This window comes from Ceratina calcarata, unplaced genomic scaffold (assembly GCF_001652005.2).
Source record: "Ceratina calcarata isolate Rehan_Ccalc_2016 unplaced genomic scaffold, ASM165200v1 scaffold23.2, whole genome shotgun sequence".
NCBI lineage: Eukaryota > Metazoa > Arthropoda > Insecta > Hymenoptera > Apidae > Ceratina > Ceratina calcarata.
In genome coordinates, this window is record NW_017144855.1 from 51,792 (window position 1) to 70,395 (window position 18,604).

An 18,604-nucleotide genomic window follows, 5' to 3' on the forward strand; every position below is an offset into this window, starting at 1 on the left:
ACATAAAAGTCTGTAATATAATTATATTCTATGAGAAGTATACCATATGTTTAATCTATTTTACGAAAACGATCATGTTTGTAAAATAGCTACCACGTGGTTCGCGGAAGTTGATAGCGCGAAGCGCTACGAAATAATATTTTCGTTTCATATAAAAATAAGCCAACTCTCAAATCTTTCTGACCTCCGATAATACGTCTGCGTAAAATGATAAGACGAAAGAGAAGTTTCGATAATTTTGCGTCATCCTGTTTACGCAAGAGAAGAACAATAGGAGTAAGATTTGCGTACCATAAGAATGGGTGTGGCTCTAATTGAACGAGGAGCTTCGTAATTTGTTAGATGTTCCAATTAAATGCATCAGCCAGCGAAAGTAGTAACTACTCTTAGTTTTCTATTCTTATTCACAATCTGATAAAAATCTGGTGTGTATAGAATGATGTCACTGTTATCTTTGCTAGAATTGCACTATTTTATTAAAGCATTAACGTCGAAATCGAACGTTCCGTTATGGCCGAAAAACCAATTCTTCACAACCGCCCACTTGTTCGAGAAGTATACATAGGTATAGTAAGTTCAAACAGAACGCGATAACATGAAATACTCGGAATCGTTTCTCACCGAATTAATACGTGCCACAAACATTTAACAACAAACCTAAATCTCAAACAATCCAAAAATACACAGTTTTTTTTTCAACTATTGTGTGTACATAATGCACCAATGCGACACCCGTTCTTTAAGCGACGTAGGTGTACCGTGATATTTGAACAGTCTGAAGCATTATTTGCCTGCGTTTCGAACAAATACATAAATTCGTTCCGCTGTCCTAACAGCGCGATAAAATCGCGAACAGGGTTCATCATACACGAAGGTCGACAGTTTCGTAACCACTGCTATCTCCGCGGTATTGTACGTTCGATCGGAATTACGTAAATCGCTTTCTTCATCGGTCTTGAAAATGAGAATAAAAGAACGGAACGACCGCGAGAATACGTTCCTCTTTGTGAATTTTATTTCCGTCTTATTGAAAATGAATCCTTAAAGTATTTTTTCTACAGGAATCATGTGACAGTAAAAACTTGGCAGACGTTACTAGCAATTGCCAGTAAAATTAATATGGACGATGGCCTCGTTTAAATTAGAGATTAAGTGTTTACACTCGCTTAAACGTGAAATCAGACTTTTCCACTCATTTAGATGAGAAATTCAACTTTTACACTCGCTCTTAGACGAGAAATTAGACTTTTACATCGGCAGTCGAATGCAATGATGTGCGATCGTGCACTTAGCGAAGGCGTATCGTGTCCTGATCGCATGTACTTCGATGCTGGCATATATTCTTGAATAGTGAAAGGAAAGCAAACGAGAAGTTATTGCGTTACAGCGTAGGTAGTGTCGAGGAGATTTTATTGGAACAAGAAAAAAACTAATGATCTTTATTCGATGAAAAATGATTCAAGAATAAACCTCTTACCTACTCGAGACAAATTCATTCTCTAATAAGATTCCATTTATAATTTTAGAGTATCCTCGTCTTGTAGATAGATAGCTAGCTATCAAGCCAATACCTTTCATGATCTTATCTCGCTGCAATTCATACGGTGCAACGAGATTGACGGAATTAATAGAGAGAGCATTTAACCGGACCGATAAGAACGCAAATAGGCACGTCTCTGTTAAATAAGATGAACGACGGACGCGCCTATGATAGATTAGATAGCGTACAGCAGCATATCAGGCCGTCGAGTTTCGTCCGTAAAAGGAACGCGAATCGTGACGCCGAATAAATTCCGTTCGCAGCTGCTCAGACAACTCTAGCCCTTTTTAAACGGGCTTCGATTGCTGGCAGCACACCAATTAGCATCTCGTCGAACAGAGGATTCGCCATCGAGACGATGCGAGATGCATGAATCCGCGTCACGAACGAAGCAATTATCGTAGCTGCAGCCTGAAGACCACCTTTATTCTCCGTGTCCTCCATACATTTTATCGCAACCCGTCGGTGCAATACAGTGCAAATGCATTATAATACAAATGCAGTCGCATCAAAATGCGCTCGGTTGGATTCTAGTTTTTAGTTCCTCGCACGACATTTGCATTGAAACTAAATGCAACCGGTTGTTTCTGCTGTACGCATACACTATATAATTTAAATTGAAATTGTTTAACGAAGAAACGTTTGGGACGGCCAGGCTCCGATGTTAATGAAATTTGGCAGGCTTTAAGAAGAGCTAAAAATATTAGACACGTGTTTTAGCTGTGTAACTTAAATTTAAGGGGTAAAGCCATCCCCCCAAAATCAATCGTATCAATTCAATTTTCAAACTTTTTCATTAACTTCAGTATTTTCTTTCGAAACGTCAAAAAACTATGTAATTTTTTATGAACAAATTTTATTCTATTTTACATCGTTTTGAAGATAACAGTTCAGAGTTTTGACTTTGGAGAGTGATTTCACCCCTTTAACTTTAATTACAGCAAGCTCAAAGAAGAAACGTTATATAACAGTTTTAGCTAGTTTGGAAGCCTGTCAAATTTCATTGACATCAGAGTCTGATCGTTCAAAACCATTCCTTGTAAGTATTTTCATAGAACATAGATCTGTACAATCCTATGTTTTCATACTGTATAAAATATCTTATAAAACTTGCTCCCTTGTATTAATAGCGGAAGAAAAATTTCCTTCCGCGTAAAATCCTAGTCACTTCCCTACGTGACTCTGAGGAGAAAAATTACAGCGGTAGTTTACGCGGTGAAAGTGGAAACGATTGAGAAATCGCGTGGAAATTGTCGATAATAGAATCAGAATCAAATGAACTCATAAGAGTGAAACGGTGAGAAATCGATAGAAATATAGAAATCGAAATATTTCTACGATAGATTTGTCGTTACATCACAAACTTTTCGCTTCTTTAACTAACATGAATAAAACGAACCAAGTCGTCGACTCGGTCCAACGTTCCACTCGAACATTCGAAGAGCAATTAAGCCCGGAGTCAATTATGCTGTTGACAACGAGCGGAGACCCCCCTTTAGGCAAAGATCCACAAAGAGAGTCTCCTCCTTGTCTTCGAACTTCCTCCGCTCGAAGGACGTATCAATCGCGAGCCCAACTTCTCAGAGTTCTTCTCACGCTGCTCTCTACTCGCGTCTCGTCGAGATCGATTCGCGGCGCGATGATCGAAGCGGGAGCCGCAACGGAGAACTTTCGACGCGGTTAATTCATTGCGTAACCACGACTGTTCTCAGAAGCATCGTCGCGGGAAACAAAAGAAACGAATTCGCAACACGATTACATAAAACTGATCTTAAGGAGACTCGTCGGTAGAAAATATATTGTGTATACCAAGTATTATGCACATAGAATCAAAATTCGAATAAAAAATACTTCAAAGTACTTCGTACGGGTGTATCTAAAGATACATTAAAGTATCTGGTATTACGTATGATATAAATCAGAATTGTATAACATTTTTAACACGCTGATCTGGCAAAATCATTTATAAGTATCACTCACTATGGTAGTATTTTTATCAAATTATTCATTAGCCCAACGCACGGGAGGCAAAAACGTCGTTTATCATTTCTTTAGATCATTCATCTCGCGGTTCTCTTACCTGTAGCTTGACTCGGAACTTGGTGTGTCGTCTGGTCGCGTTGTTTCTAGTCGAGTGTTGCTCGAACGTGGGCGGCAGGGTTGGCGGTTGGGACCTCCTCACAGTGGGATCATTCGCGTTGTTGTTTGCCTTGTTCCTTACAGTGGTAACGGCCGGAAGGATGTTCGCGCGATTCTCTGTCTGGGTGATCGCGTTCGCATTCGTCGTCGGTGCATCCCGATGACTTTTTGTTCGACGCAGCAACCGTCGCACGGTATTTTTCACGGTGGCGGCCAGATGAGTACCACCGCCGCCACCTCCGCGCTCGCGCTCGCTGTTCTCGTTCATTGCCTTGTATTCGACCATTTTCGCTCTCGCTGTGGGCGCAGGTGCCACTTTATGGCCACCCGTCTCCGTCACGAACATGCCAGCCACGTTGTCCACCTGCGGCGCAATGGCTGCCGGTTTTTTTTCGAATCTGTACGCGTGAACGATTATCCAAAAGCCGATCCCCGCGGCTGACTATTCAGGAGCTTCTCGTTTGCTTCGACAAATTCCAATGTCGATGTACGAATTTTAGATTGCACACTTTTCACGGGTTCAATGAATAGCGTATCTTATCAATGCGTCGATTAATTAAAGTGACTTTGCCATTGATACCATTTAACTCAATTGAATCGCGCACTGCTACTTTGATCACTGTTCGAATTGTATAATTTTTATTTTATAGCTGTTCACTGACATTCGCGCATTACGAGAAACATTGGATTCGTAGAATACTTCTAAAAAATCGAGGACAGAACAAGTATAATTTCAGACTGCCAATTTAATGCATTTCTAAAAAAGTAAATGTACAAAAATTATAAATGCTGTGTTTATAAAATTTAGAATATTAAAAACTGAATGCAATACTTTATATGAAATATAAAAATTTGTAAACCGACCTCATAAATGTTTTATTTTGCATAAAATTCTGCAGTCTATAAATGAGGATTCAGGAATGGCAGCGCGACGGCTCGTACGATTTCTCCTTCGGCTTATGGGTTACCGAAATGGCAAGATCGTGATCGCGTTTGCTAGGGGACAGGTGAATCTGTTCCAGACGCAGGTGTTGCCAGATTGGCGCAGCAGGTGATACTCGAGAACATTATTCGCCATCTCGAATCTTAAAAAGAAAAATCTATCACGTTTCGTAATGGAAAACGTTCTACTTTAAAAAAAGAATCGACACTTTCTTCTAAAGACTAGACTACTGATTTGTAGAAAAGTTGTATTAACATAAAATATAAAAGAGAAGAAATATGCCCAAGGACAAACAACAAATTGATAGAACAAGAAATCGAATTATTTTTAAAAGATATAACAAATTCCTGTCTAGATTTCATTTCCTAAATTGACATTACTTTTTACATGAAAATTTGCAGTCTACCAACGAGTTAACAGATAGAAGTGGGCCATGTTGACATGATTTAAAACTTGCAACGAATAATCAGAAGATAAAGGCGTCGTTGTTTATCGAGAGATTATCTGCATCGATCAATACTCTAGAATAGTCTACAATTTCCTTGCAGACAAAGAGGACTACGAGAAAAGAGAGAAGGGAACATATTGTTGATCCACGAAGAAGACTACAACCGGAACCTCGTGTTTTTATTTACTCACCACGCGTCGCTATAATGGAAATTTTTGCAAACGCAATTATGCTCGAAGGTTGTGGCGACGTTTCCCTATCGATCGATTCGAATCGTGCTGTCGTTTCTCTTTCGGCGTTCCGATAGGACGAACGGTCGGTGACGTAAAGTTAAAATGCTCGATAATCTGATAAACCTCTACCTCCATTATCTAAGCGTTATTTCATACAGGGATTACATAATCCATTTGATCCGTGAATCTTTCGGATATAACAAAGAGAAGGTTTTTATACTGAACGACAAATCCACTTAACTCGGAACCCACTCGAACCAACCACCTGTCATCGATTCAAGTCGGACGTATTTAATATTCGAACATAAACTTAACCGAACAATGAACGCGGATTAGAGTTCAATGCACGACTATTTTATCGTCTAGCGATAAAAGGAAACAAATTTACGGCGCGACGAACGTTCGGGCCGCTCGTTTCACCAGTCTAGCGTTCAAATAGCCGTAAAGGACATCCGGTGAAATGACAAGGCTATTCATACCGGGGAATCGAAAACGATAAATGCGAGCTGAAAGGAAAATTCTGCGAACTTTATCGAGAAACGAAATCCCACTTCTTCACTTACTAATTTTGTAATCTGCTGAACTCCGACTCCGATAAATGAGTACATATTGGGTAAGATTTTACTGTTGTCAGACTTTTGATACACATAAATACTCTCATATCAGTCGTTAAAAATGAAAGGTGTATTCGTATTCACCACGTTAAAACGAACAGAATGGCATGTGTATGTACTGAAAGCTTGAGGAAGTGCAAGTGTACTGTACACGACATCATTCTCTCTTTGATGCTCCCGTAGAAAGGAAATATTTCCTCCTGGAGTTCTACCAATCGACCAATTCCGAAACTGTTTTTATGCCATCTTTGCACTATGTAATTAAAAATGTAAAATACGGTGACGCACAAATAAAGAAACGACTATAACTCCGGAGGCTCACTCGAGATCAGCGAGCACCCTTCGCTCAGCGAACGCACTGTGATGCCTGATCAACGATGCCACGGATTCGAGAGCAAGACAGAGTCGAATAAGAGTAGTGCAGAGTCGGGCAGAAAGAGAGAAGAAGAGTGCGCGCGGTCGACTTCCTAATGTCGTTACGTTAAACGAATTAGGCCAGTTCTTCGATATATGCACGTAATGTATATGTACGTAACCTTAGGCTCTGTAACCTAGCTATACAGTATCTACAGGGTGAATTAAGATAAAAGTATCATTTGTAATTATTAAGTATATTCATTAATTTTACTATTGGCTATAAGACGAATTTTTGTTTGATAAAATATGTGTATCTGCTCAATGAGAGCTCTCTTATGCATATACAGAAATACTGAATGTGCAAAAAATAAAGTATGCATATAAAAAGATATAAGATATCGAAAGTCGATTGCATATTGCAACACTGTTAGATTAGAAAGATTTTATTTAAGTAATATCTCTTTAAATTGATACCATTTTATTTTGCATAAATATTTGCAATTCTATTTATAGAAAGTGTTTTTTTTAAATCGAATCGATAAATAATTGTTCATTTCAAATGACAGGTCTTAGTAATCACCCTGTACACTGTGCACCGTACAGAGCAAATGGAGATCGCGTTGCGAGTACATGACGCATTGCCCAACCACGAGGTCCGGTCAGTTTGCGATCGCGGTGTTTTCCAGTTTGCTAGTCAGTTAATGACTTTCATGCGATTATTGCGCGGCAAATGTTTACGTAATCGCAACGTTGCTCCGTGCGTTCCAAGCTTTCTATACTTGTTGCTGTACTAACAATGACCATTGAAATATTTAAACCATGCAGAATCAAAACAATAGTTAAGCCATTCAATACGAATAACCCGTGGATCGAATATAAATGATACATATATTCTTACCTATACTGTAGACAAATAATATATTATCAAAAATTACGCACTTTTGGGCGTATCTTCGGTAGGCATATGCCTCGTAGGTTTACGCCAATTTATGCAGAATCGAAAGAGTTAAAATAGAAATGAGTCGCTCGATGGAATCGAATGACACGAAATTTCTGCGATGCGAAATCGAAACGAAACCTCGAATGCGTGATTCTTCGAAAGAACGACTCTAGGAGAGAACAGTATTTATCGAAGACCGGTTCGGTTAGATTCCGCGTCATGAAAGAGCAGGATTATTCCTTTAGTGGCTCTTTGTCGTGGTAGGCTAGCGATCGTATCGAGCGGCAGAGAAAACCTGTTGCATCGGCACATACATGAATCGAAAAGCGATACACAATACAGCGATGTCGCGCACCGATCGTTACTCGGGTCACGCATCTTTCTTTGCGCACGACTCGCTGCGATAAGCTTGGATCGACAAATCAGGACGCAAATTTTTCTCGTGATCGATGGACAGACCTATTGATAAAGGTTAGAGATCATGATACTTCCGAGAATTTATATTACAATGGGACATTTTCAATCGTTTTCAGAATAACAAGGATAAAAATTATCGATGATGTTATCTACTGCTGAGTTCCTTTTGCCGAGTCACTTATTGCTAATAGTAAATGTTTTACCGTTAAAAGAAATGACGTTATCACCGCGACAAGCTTTCAGCAAGTATTTAAATTATGACGTTCAAAAAGGATCGCAAGAAAGTGTCATATGATGTACTTATGAGAAAATAATGTTTGGTATCAAAATCTAGAAGCCATTATCTATGGTATCGCGTTATCACCATCTACCTGTTAGACATATGCAATGTATTTAGTCAATAAGGTTCGCTGCCCTATACTACCAAACGCCAATCTGTCAGCACTATTGCGAGCCTTCGTAACACGAATTACCAGTGACTTCCTGGAGACACGATCGAGAAATCGGCTGACATTCCTTGAATAAGTTTACACGCTGTATAATTGAATCATCATTGACTCCTATTCCTCGACACCTTCACTTTCCGCACGCTCATTCACTAGCAGAAAAACTGAAACGGGAACGGAACACGATGTGTATACCTTGGAGCGGAGTAAAACGACTGGTTCACCTTCGCAGCCTCCCGTGCGAAACAGGAACGGTGTGAAAAGTCCGATCTCGACACAATAGCGCGTACCCGATACAAGAAGAGTGACGAAAGGAGGAGCGTCGCGTCGTCGCGCTGTGCCACGTGGTTTTCCGCTCCGTTTCCTATATCGGTTGACCGAAATCGAGCGGAAGAGCTGGGTGACGTTGCAAACGAACCGAACCGTAGGAAAGATCGCGCGACCAGGGTGATCGGAAGAGAGTGGATCGAACGAGTGTGCTGCTCGATCGCGAGTCTCCTGCTAACTGAGCGTGGAACGGCCGTGACGGGGACACGCGAGGCTCTCCGAGCTCTTTCGTTACTGGATCTTACACCGTCGATACGCTCACGTTGTCTCTCTTCCCCTCTCTCTCTGTCTCACTTTTAGATACGCACGTGTACGTATGTATGCATTACACGCGTTGCCTCTTTCTATCTCGTTTACATGCCGTCTCGTCTCGTAGTTACGCGCACATATCGACACATCTGTATACTGCTGTATACAAGCGTTTACTATCGGGTTACAAAGGTTATTGCATGGGTTCTATTGAAATTTATGCAGCTTCAAATATGTTTTGTTCCCTTGGCATATACCTTGTGTCGAAACGAGAGTTAAGACTGCAGTATGTGCATTTGTAAGAATTACAAACACTCGGGAAGATGGTAAGACTGCATGGCGAAGAAACAAGGTTTATTTTAGCGAATGTCGAGTCACGACTCATCATAAAACATGAACAGAGATATAATTAAATGTAGGCTAACTCAAATATGTATACTGAATATAAAAACATATTGTGTCGGTACATGCAATAGTGACATACATCGTATAGGTCTGTTCATATGACACGTTCCCTGAAGATTTAAGTTTTCGCCTCTCGAAATACGATTTCTCTGAAATTTTGGTAAAATATCCGATCTAACATAAATTCAGCCAAGAAGGAAAACTGGGGAAACTTATTGTCTGCTTTTAGATACCGAGATATGCAAATAGGTTTGCAAAATATTGTATAAGTTATGTGGCATGACTAGTGGGACGACACGCAGACTGGCGATAGGTTCCAATCGCCATTGATGGATACAAGCGATGTATGCGAGTATCGCGTAAGCAATATCGATGGCGTTTAATGGCGGTGAGGTCAGTAGGCCCTGTTACGACTCCTCTTTTGTTCACCGTGCGATTACTCGAGTCACGTATCGCAAACGCGCTTGCATTTCTGCGTGCATCGAGTGCCACATCGGATGAATAGAAATTAAACAGACCGCACCGCGCCTATAGATACGTTCATTGTGCAACGAATGCGTTTAAAAGTACGCAAGAAAGAGAGGGAGAGCAAGAGGAGGAAGCTTAAACGGGAGACGAAGAGGGGAATGATAACACGCACGCATACATGTACACGGTAGAAGAGCGAAGAGGTGAAGAGTTGAGAGTCCATTAGATTAATTGACTTTGGGACTCGATGCATCGCGCAAGATGCATCAAGCGAGCCTCTCGCGGTTAAAAATTTAATGTCAAGGTGAACTCGTTCTCGACTTTTACGCGTTTTCTTAAACCTCTTTGCTCAGCTTTATTCTCGGCAGAGAATCAGTCGCTGAGAAGTCCAATACGGCTTCAAAGTTTCAAACCGAATTTAATCTTCGGATGTTAATCTTGCGTTCCAGAGTTCGTCGAGCTATGTTATAAGAAGTTTGGAAATCTTCTCGCCGCCAATTGTAATCATCGAATTAATTAGGAAATACTTTATTGCAAAATATGGAAACGCGTATCTTGTAAAACTCCGTGTTGCACAGCTTTACGAGAGATTCGAGTCAAAGTTTTGGACGCGTTCCCTCAAACGATCAGACGATCGACCTGTCGCGTGAGATGCAAAAGGTTGAGGGAGTGAGGTCGGCACGTTCAATGGCCGGAAAGTTTCGCGATCCGGAGTCTGGAGAGATTTTCAATAGAAAGCGAACCCTTCGGTATAAAGCGGGGAGGGGCAAACGAGGGAACAAAATTATCGATCTTACGTGCGAATCCTTGACACATCATCCCTTTCGCACGCGTACCTACACACGCGACCTAGTTAATCGTCTCTCTCGGCTGCAGTGTTAAACGTCAAAGGAACGAGAGCGTGTTTATTTTAAAACGAAGAATAACTCGATCTCTTGGATCGATAAATGTTTTGTTAAAAGGAACCAGTCGAGAATACGTGAAACAAAAAAGATTTCCGCACCCATGGAACGTGACTGGTTCGTCACGCTGTCCTCATGTCAGAATTTTACCGTACACGGTTCACTGTGACTCACGGCCGACCATCGGCCAAATCAACATTTTTCCACGAAGTTTACGAGCCGCAGTCATTGTAATTGGAGTGACGCAATGCTCGCGGAAATCGTCATAGCGTTAACGTCATTCCAACTTAAGGATTCGATTTCCCTCGTGTTTGTGTTCTCGTCAATGAACATCTCTTCCGTGTAAATTATACGTATGTAAAGTAAATGATTTCAGCAGTGTCTCATATGAATTGCCATTAATTTTGTTTTGGTTTGGAGTCATTGCATGCACGTGATATGATAAATTCTGTCCGCTGGGGGTATACACTCACTTCTGACACTCATTGTACTCGTGGAAAAGAGGAGAAACGAGCCGATAATCGAAACGAAAATAGCTTCACGGCTGGAAGATGTCGCAAAGACCCTTATACTATGTTAAAGATTAAACTGTTTTCGTGGGATATTATTTTCTGTACACGTGCCATCCGGATTTAACCTTCGATTTATCGATCCACCAAACCCGTATAATCAATGCGAAGTGGGCGAACCACGTCCTTGGCATTGTATTAGGACTAGAAGTTCTCTCGCGAAAAAATTACACCGTAAGAAATGAATTATGGGATCCTCTGATAAAAAATCAGGCGAAAAATAACACCTAACTTACTTGTACTAACATCATTTGGATCCTAAATCATTTCAGTTGATAGATAGTTTCTTTTAAACTCCAAAAATTCTTGAATTACTTTCCGAAGTCTCTAAAATATGTAACAGTTCCTATAGTTATATATTACATTAATTTTCATAAACAGAACAAAATTCAAACTCAAATGTGAGAAAAATTAATTGAAAACGATCAAAGGCGGAGGGTTTGGTTTATCGTCGGTGTATGGAAAAATATACATATATAACACTCGCCATTCGAGATGCAAACAAGAAACGATGTAAATTTTTGTTCCAAATCGATGTAAGTTTCATGAATTTGAAATCTTCTATCGACCGTGTCGAGGCTATGGAGGCGAACGACTGCATTATGCTATTTTTATCAGTGGCACCGTTTGAAAAAATAGTTACCGCCACCATTGTTATATCTCCATAGATAATAATTACCGTTAATTGTTTCTTTTAAAACTTCGATCGTTCAGAACGTATCATCGCATTAAGGACAAAGAACGTACGTTCACGTCTAATATTAGCCTACAGAATGTATTTTTAGTGACGATACGATTGAAGAACGATTCCATCGATCTCGCTTGCTTCTCTGGGAAACGTTCGTTCAACCCTTTCCTTTCCATTTCTCCAAACGAAAATAAGGGAAGCCTGTACACTATTCACAACAGATGTGTACGTATGCACGGACAGAGTGAGGCAATAACAATTAACATTTGAAATTAACAATTATTAACTGTGTTGATTAAAACAAACTTTCTATTAAATTTCTATCGCTTGCTACAGAACAGTGCTGATACAATCCTGTATTTTATCAAAACAAAATTGATTTTCCACGAATCTATAGTAAAATCAATAAATAAAGAATAATTTCAAGTGCTACTTCACTACTATTGATTCATTCTGTGCATTACTTACACGAGTTGAATTAAAAACGAACTCTCGAGTCTGGCGAGCTCTCAAGATCAAAAACATTCTGTTTTCATAAACAGAAATCCAAGTTTGTAAATCTCGCTGATTTCTCGTCTGGATCTTCAAACGCATTCCAAGACCATTAACATTGAGTTTTACGACTGCATTGATATACCACCTGTTTACTGTTTATGCATGTTTATCTTATGTTCTGCATTTTGATATTTCTTTATTCCTGTACGCTCGTCGATCAACGAATAAAGAAATAATAATAATTTATTTATTGTTACGTTTTTCTACGTACAGAAGAAATAAATAGAGTAAATAAAAGTAAATTTCAACTAAATTAATAAATACAGATCAGTTTATAATATGTGTGGCAGTACAACTACCAGTATTATAAATAACTGATCTTAATTTATTCCTGAATGTTTCGAGAGAATTTTCAAAGGAATCGACAGGTAACGTGGACAATTGCATTTACATTTTTTACGATTTACCCAACTGTAAAGTTAAACTGTAAATGTATAATCGATATACTGCGTTTGTTCAGTTGATTATTATATCACTGTATCTGACAATGGAGTTTCGAAAGAAGGAACTGACCGAACAGAGTCGAGCTCTGTTACGTAATTGCACCGGGAACGATATAACCGCGAAAAAAAGCTTTTCCAAGGCGCGGCTTCCCGTTAACAAGCTACTCGTCTAACCGAAGGAGAGACAGATGGAGGAAGGAAGAGGGCGAACCTCTTTTGCTCGAGTCTTTACTTGGAGGACTTTATTTTTCAACGAGAATCGTTTCCTGTTGTTTCTGACCAAATGAATCTCATAGTTGTGTCCTCTCGCGGTTGTCGCAATGTACAATTTATAATATAATGAACGTCTTTACAAATATAAGAATATGTTGATTCAGTCATCACACAAAACAACTTTCATTAAAAGCAAAAAAGAATCAATTATATCATGTGATCGAAGTTATTGATTCATCTTGCATAAATAAATATTTTGCTATTCACCTATTACTTTCAATTGAAGTACCATGTCATGCAACAGTTTTCTCTAACTTTAATTGAGATTTTGAATAACAATTAATGAGCATCTATCCAGTGTTTCTGATACAAAATTAGAAGATGAAATACGAAATATGTGAAACGAGGCGTTCCCCTTATTGTGGCTTTCGTCCCCCTGATCTCGTTAATATTCGATTAATCCGCAAAAAATAAAGTACCCTCGCCGATGTAAATCGAGAGCAACGTCTCGAGTGAAGCTTGGCACGAACCACTTTCGAGGTGTATTGTTCATAGATTTTGACGGATCAGCGATGAACATTTCTTTGATCGAATAAGAGCGAGCCATATTAACAGACTCTAATACGAGTAGATCCATCAACCAATGTATTTTGTTATCTCCTGTTTTGATTCTAACTGCCCGTTAAAGCACTTTTTATGTCATTAAAGAACGTTACCAATAGATTATAAAAAACAATACTAGTGTTCATTAGAGTAAAAAATGCATTAGTGTATCATAAAAATGGCTAAATATCTGATTAGTGTGAATCTTGGCATTTTTATTTCACAATTCTTGACCAAATGACGAATTCTAGGGGTGGCTATTTAAAATCAATAGTCTCACCTTTTTAAATCATCCATAAGATAGTATATGATTTTCGATAAATAGAGGAGTAGGAAATATCCGAATTGGGAGCCACACCCTCTTCCCCTTCGTCACCAGGAGGGAAAACAAGGTGAAACTTACATCAGAGTTGATATTTAAATTTACGTTGAGGAATCGATGGAACAAAGCAAACACACATTATCGACCGATTCGAATCGACAATTTCAATGTAAGTTATCACGATGATGACGGTATTTCGCAGGTAGAAACCAGTCTGGAAACAATTGACTCGGATCACGACAAAAGAACCCGAGGAGAGTGACCGGAACCAGAGTCAATAGATTGTCGATAAGTGGCTATGCTGCCGTTTATGGTGGACGACCAGTCCTTTATATTTTTATGGGTGCACAGAGAATACAAAGTTCGTCTAAATTTCCCATATTCTTTTGAACAGGTGAAAGGTCTAACCATTACAACTTTAAAAGATGTATAAGATTTCTTGGTATATTTAAGTTTTGAATCCCAGAACGGGCTGAAACTTCTAACTGTGTGTAAGGCAAGACATAAATTTTACATTGTTCTGTTATTAATGCAAATGAAACAACATTTGAAATCTCTCAATCTTTTTATAAATTATAAAATGAACTAGAATGGCTGGAATCCACTATTAAATTCTCCGTAACAATGCTCGCGGAAATATTCACTTGAGCAAGAACCGACGAAGAAAAGGTGGCAAAGTGGTGGTGGAAACATTTCTGCGTAACTCTGCTACGATGCAGCCAACAAAGTGCATCGCTTATTTGTCTCTTTCATCTCCTCTCGGAATAATACGCGGGTTGGAGCGGAGAGCCAGCGATCGCCATCTGGCGTTGCCTTTACCAAGTGAACTCGAAACTCTATCGATGCTCTATCTACCTAGAGATATATCCGGTAACAAGTTACATCCGGAGTATCAGTAAATAAATGTATGTACATACATCCGAAGCGATAAAAGTGTTTCGAAAAAGGCGACGAGAGAAAATGAAATAGAAAGAAAACTAATATGAAGACTGAAATACTCGCGCACATTATTAAATAGAAATATGATACTAATGAGAAAAACCGGAAACGACGAGCTAGCAAAGATATAGAATCTATGGAGTACTATGGAATTCTGCATATAAATTTACTGTGAATCTTCGGTATCAAACAAATATTAAATAGACATAATTGGTAGGTAGCATTCCCACGGAAAAGTGGTTTTGGCTCCGCGCGCCTCGTGTTGCATACTAATCGCAAAGCGTGAGCCAAGCGACGCACGAAGAGTCGAACTGGCGAAATGCCGTGGACTAAATTCACGTATACCGAACAATTATAAACGACTGTTTAAGAAAGTGGCTAAACTTAGGCATCAGCTAGCGCAAAGTTCGCGGTCAATCGGACCACCACGCGTGACTCAAGGAGAGTCGATAATCAGGGTGCGGGCAAGAGCGAGGGCACGCGGAATCAGCGAGACGCATTATACGGTAGCCTACTACTAATTGATTGATTATATCTATCTGCTACCGACCGTTGCGCGATTGAAATCGTATAAAACCGTGTTCTAATAGGTTGACTTTCGTAGAAGCTAGTTTAGCCGGCTCGATTCGTTACTTGAAGAACGAGGACAATCCAATGGATGACCTTATAATGGAAGAAAATAGGTCGACGATTAAAAGTTTTGCGTACCAGTTTCGAGTTGAAGTTGAAGTTCACCGTTGCCTGGCTAAAATTTAGATTTCGCCGACAATTGATGAATTCAGTTCTGTTTTCCATAAAATAATGCGCACTGTTCATTCGCGTAAAGAAACATTAATACAATACAATACTTGAAGTTGCGATGACGTCTCTAAACACAAATTAGAACTGTTAAGATGGTTGAGTGAACGATATATTTAGAAGATGTATAAAAATAATTAATTGAACATCTCAAGTCTATGTCCCTATGATTTTTAACCCGTCAACTGACAACTGGAACGAGTGAAGCACGTTGCGTCGATGTCGCGTGGCTCGTCCAAAGAAAGGAGAGAAACTTCGATTGCTGAAGGGAAAAGGAGAGACGGAAAGAGAGAGAGTTAAACTCAACTGGTGTATGCGCACGACCTTTGTGAACGAGTTAACATCCATACAATTGTACTTGACGCATCTTCTAATTCTCGTCGCGATTCGGAGCATACTTTTAACGCATAAGAATCGAGCTATAACTGATTTTTTTTACAAGCTACATGCTTTAATCACAGTTATCATAATTATTTGAGATTGGACAAGATGCTAGAAAATACGGGTCACTGTCAGCGTGAACGGCGCCTAGGATCGTTCGAAAATAACCATTTGCCAATTTACACATGTGACTACCATCGTATTTCTAACCCTCCAATTGATACTAATCACCAGGATCCAGTATACCTGATCCTAATCAATAGGCGTCGGATGTTCACACATTTATGCACAAGATAGCTATCGGTGTTTTTTTACTATCCTAAAAACAAAATATCCTTTTTCGTTTCTTCTTCAAATTTCCTCTAAACGCACATAAGCTCGTTCTGTTGTTATTAGTTTATACAAAAATAATTGTAATTTTTTATGCTCATGCCATGGGTATAAAAATTATGCAATTATTTCTGGAGCATATCTAATAATTAAGAATCGCGAATATCAATTTGATCTTCATCGAAACGTTGCAAAAATTTTAAGAGCTTTTGTAGTCGAAATGCTGGCAGCAGCCGGATGCATCCTTGGACGGGGCGCAAAAGTTTGCCAACCGGTACGAGCCAGACACCGGACGTACGGGCTTTGGCTATTTAATCGGCCGATAAGCAGACCGAATGTCATCGACCGTGCTACCGAAACCATACTCGTTCGATTTCCCGAGCATCGGTATTCAAGGTTCACCGGACTTCCGAGCTTTTTGCGTAAACGATCGTTCCTCGACACTTACGAAAACGTGAAAGCTCACTGCGTACCGGTCTCAAGGAGAAAATTCGAAAGCAACCAGTCGTGAAAACCTGTTCGATCGAGTCATCGGGAGTATTGCCCGTTTCTTGATCCGTGAACATGGAATCCGTAATAAGAAAAATATCAATTCAAGTAATGTTCGTACATGTCCGATCGAGATCTGGGAATTCAGATGGATCAAACACGTCCCACGACTCGATGAAAACTGAAGTCATTACGACGATCTTTGTCGGGAGTATAGTAAGTCAGTTCTCATCGGACATATTTTAATGTTCAATTTATCAGAATCGCTGAAACGATTGGTCGCAAGCAGGACACGCTTTCCTCTTTTTACGATCTCGCTGTTGAACGAGGCTCTCGATTTTTTGTTTGGTTCTCGAGAAGCGTTGCGTTAGTACAGTGCGGTACCCTGAACCGTTAACCAAAGACGTCACGAAGCACCTTTCAATTACGCGTTTGTCACAACAGAGCAACATTACCAAATATACAACACGCTCAAACGGCTCCGTTTGCGGTCGAAGTTAGTCGCATCTGATTTGTGCGATCACTTCTACATGTTCTACACAAAATTCCGCTTTCCGGTTACCGCAAACGTAACTATTTTTCCGAGCGTAATCATTCAACCATACAAGTTTTAACAAGTTTTGCGTGACGAGGCATATTTATCGATCGACGAAACGGTTCAACCGCGTTGTTCCCGTGCGCGGATTCCATGCGGAACGCGTTTCAACTTCGTTTGCTTTTTACGAATCGAAAATAAGAAGAAAAGAGAAGAGAAATTATCAGGAAATCTGACTCGAGGCTCGATTCGATAGAACTTAAGAAAGCGAAGCGTTGCGTTGGTTTCAAGCTGTGGCGATCGATCGATCGCAGGGTCACCGACGAATCCGGTGCCCGTGACATTTTCAACCCTCCTTCACTAACGAAGAAACGCGTTCAAAGGTCATGGAATGATGTACCACCCATACCTCTACTTGTCTCTAAAATTGCTAAAGAAATACTAGTCTTTAATTTTGATAAAACTTCGAACGTACGCAACTTTCTTATATAAAAATTAACAGACAGAACGATCTACTCGTACGGGTATGTAGTGAACCGTTTCGTCTTCGATGGAACAAGTTACGATTACATGGGCTTGGCGTTGTATTTTATAAGATTGCACATTATTTGGAACTTACTTTGGAGTTTGTGACGTGGTCGGCCGGCACTGATTCTGGAACGGTTTGCAGAGTACTCCGCATACTAGCGGACATTGTAGGCCAGCCAGTTTCACTGCCTCAAACCCTCCAACGCTTCGACGATGCACCCTCTCCCCCTACGCCTGAAACAGTTAACAAACACTCGATTAGAACGCGACAAATATGTTTCATAAAAAAATCTCTACACGTTTGATACGGTTCGACGAAAACATATCCACGATGTATTAAACTTCCAGATGACCATATGATTGTATTCAACTTCTTTTCTTTCAATGCCTGTTCTATTCATCGTTTATTCGACGGATGGTTAGAACGATAACGGTACGCATGGTCCATTGGCAGTCGGAGTGTTCTTTATTAATTGATGCGCGCCCGGTCAACCGTTCACTGTTCAATTCGAACGGTACAATCTTAACGAACCTGCTTCGTTTTGCGGTGTGTGCTCTTCTACGGTGAATCAGTGACATCGAAACGCGTCACGCTCAACTGTGCCTGAACGGCGAAAACCCTTTCGATTTGTCGAGCACGCGACTTAACACCAGAGAAATGCTGACAGCTGAATTTACAATAGACATTTGTTTGAAACTCTGATTGACGAACAAAGAGAAGAATATTAAATTTAGATTTAAAACCCTAGGGAAGTCTCATATTGGAAAATATAAATAGAAAAA

General features: G+C 39.9%; 1 protein-coding gene across 6 annotated transcripts in view; it reads right to left on the minus strand.

The window, feature by feature from the left end:
* The window catches only part of LOC108622605 (serine/threonine-protein kinase MARK2), a 52,238-nt gene extending 34,261 nt beyond the window's left edge, over positions 1-17,977 (minus strand). The window contains exons 1-2 of one of the 6 annotated variants that reach the window (XM_026811632.1): positions 17,913-17,930; positions 3,621-4,381 (exon numbers count right to left, since the gene is read on the minus strand). In XM_026811632.1, the coding sequence (XP_026667433.1) occupies positions 3,621-4,025 (405 nt within the window). In that variant the 5' untranslated portion in view covers positions 4,026-4,381; positions 17,913-17,930. Of the gene's footprint in view, positions 1-3,620; positions 4,382-5,866; positions 6,680-8,104; positions 8,618-17,912 lie in introns of those variants that run through there. The other 5 variants (XM_018020581.2, XM_026811631.1, XM_018020584.2 and 2 more) reach the window with 5 other exon arrangements.
* Between the last annotated feature and the right edge of the window lie 627 nt (positions 17,978-18,604).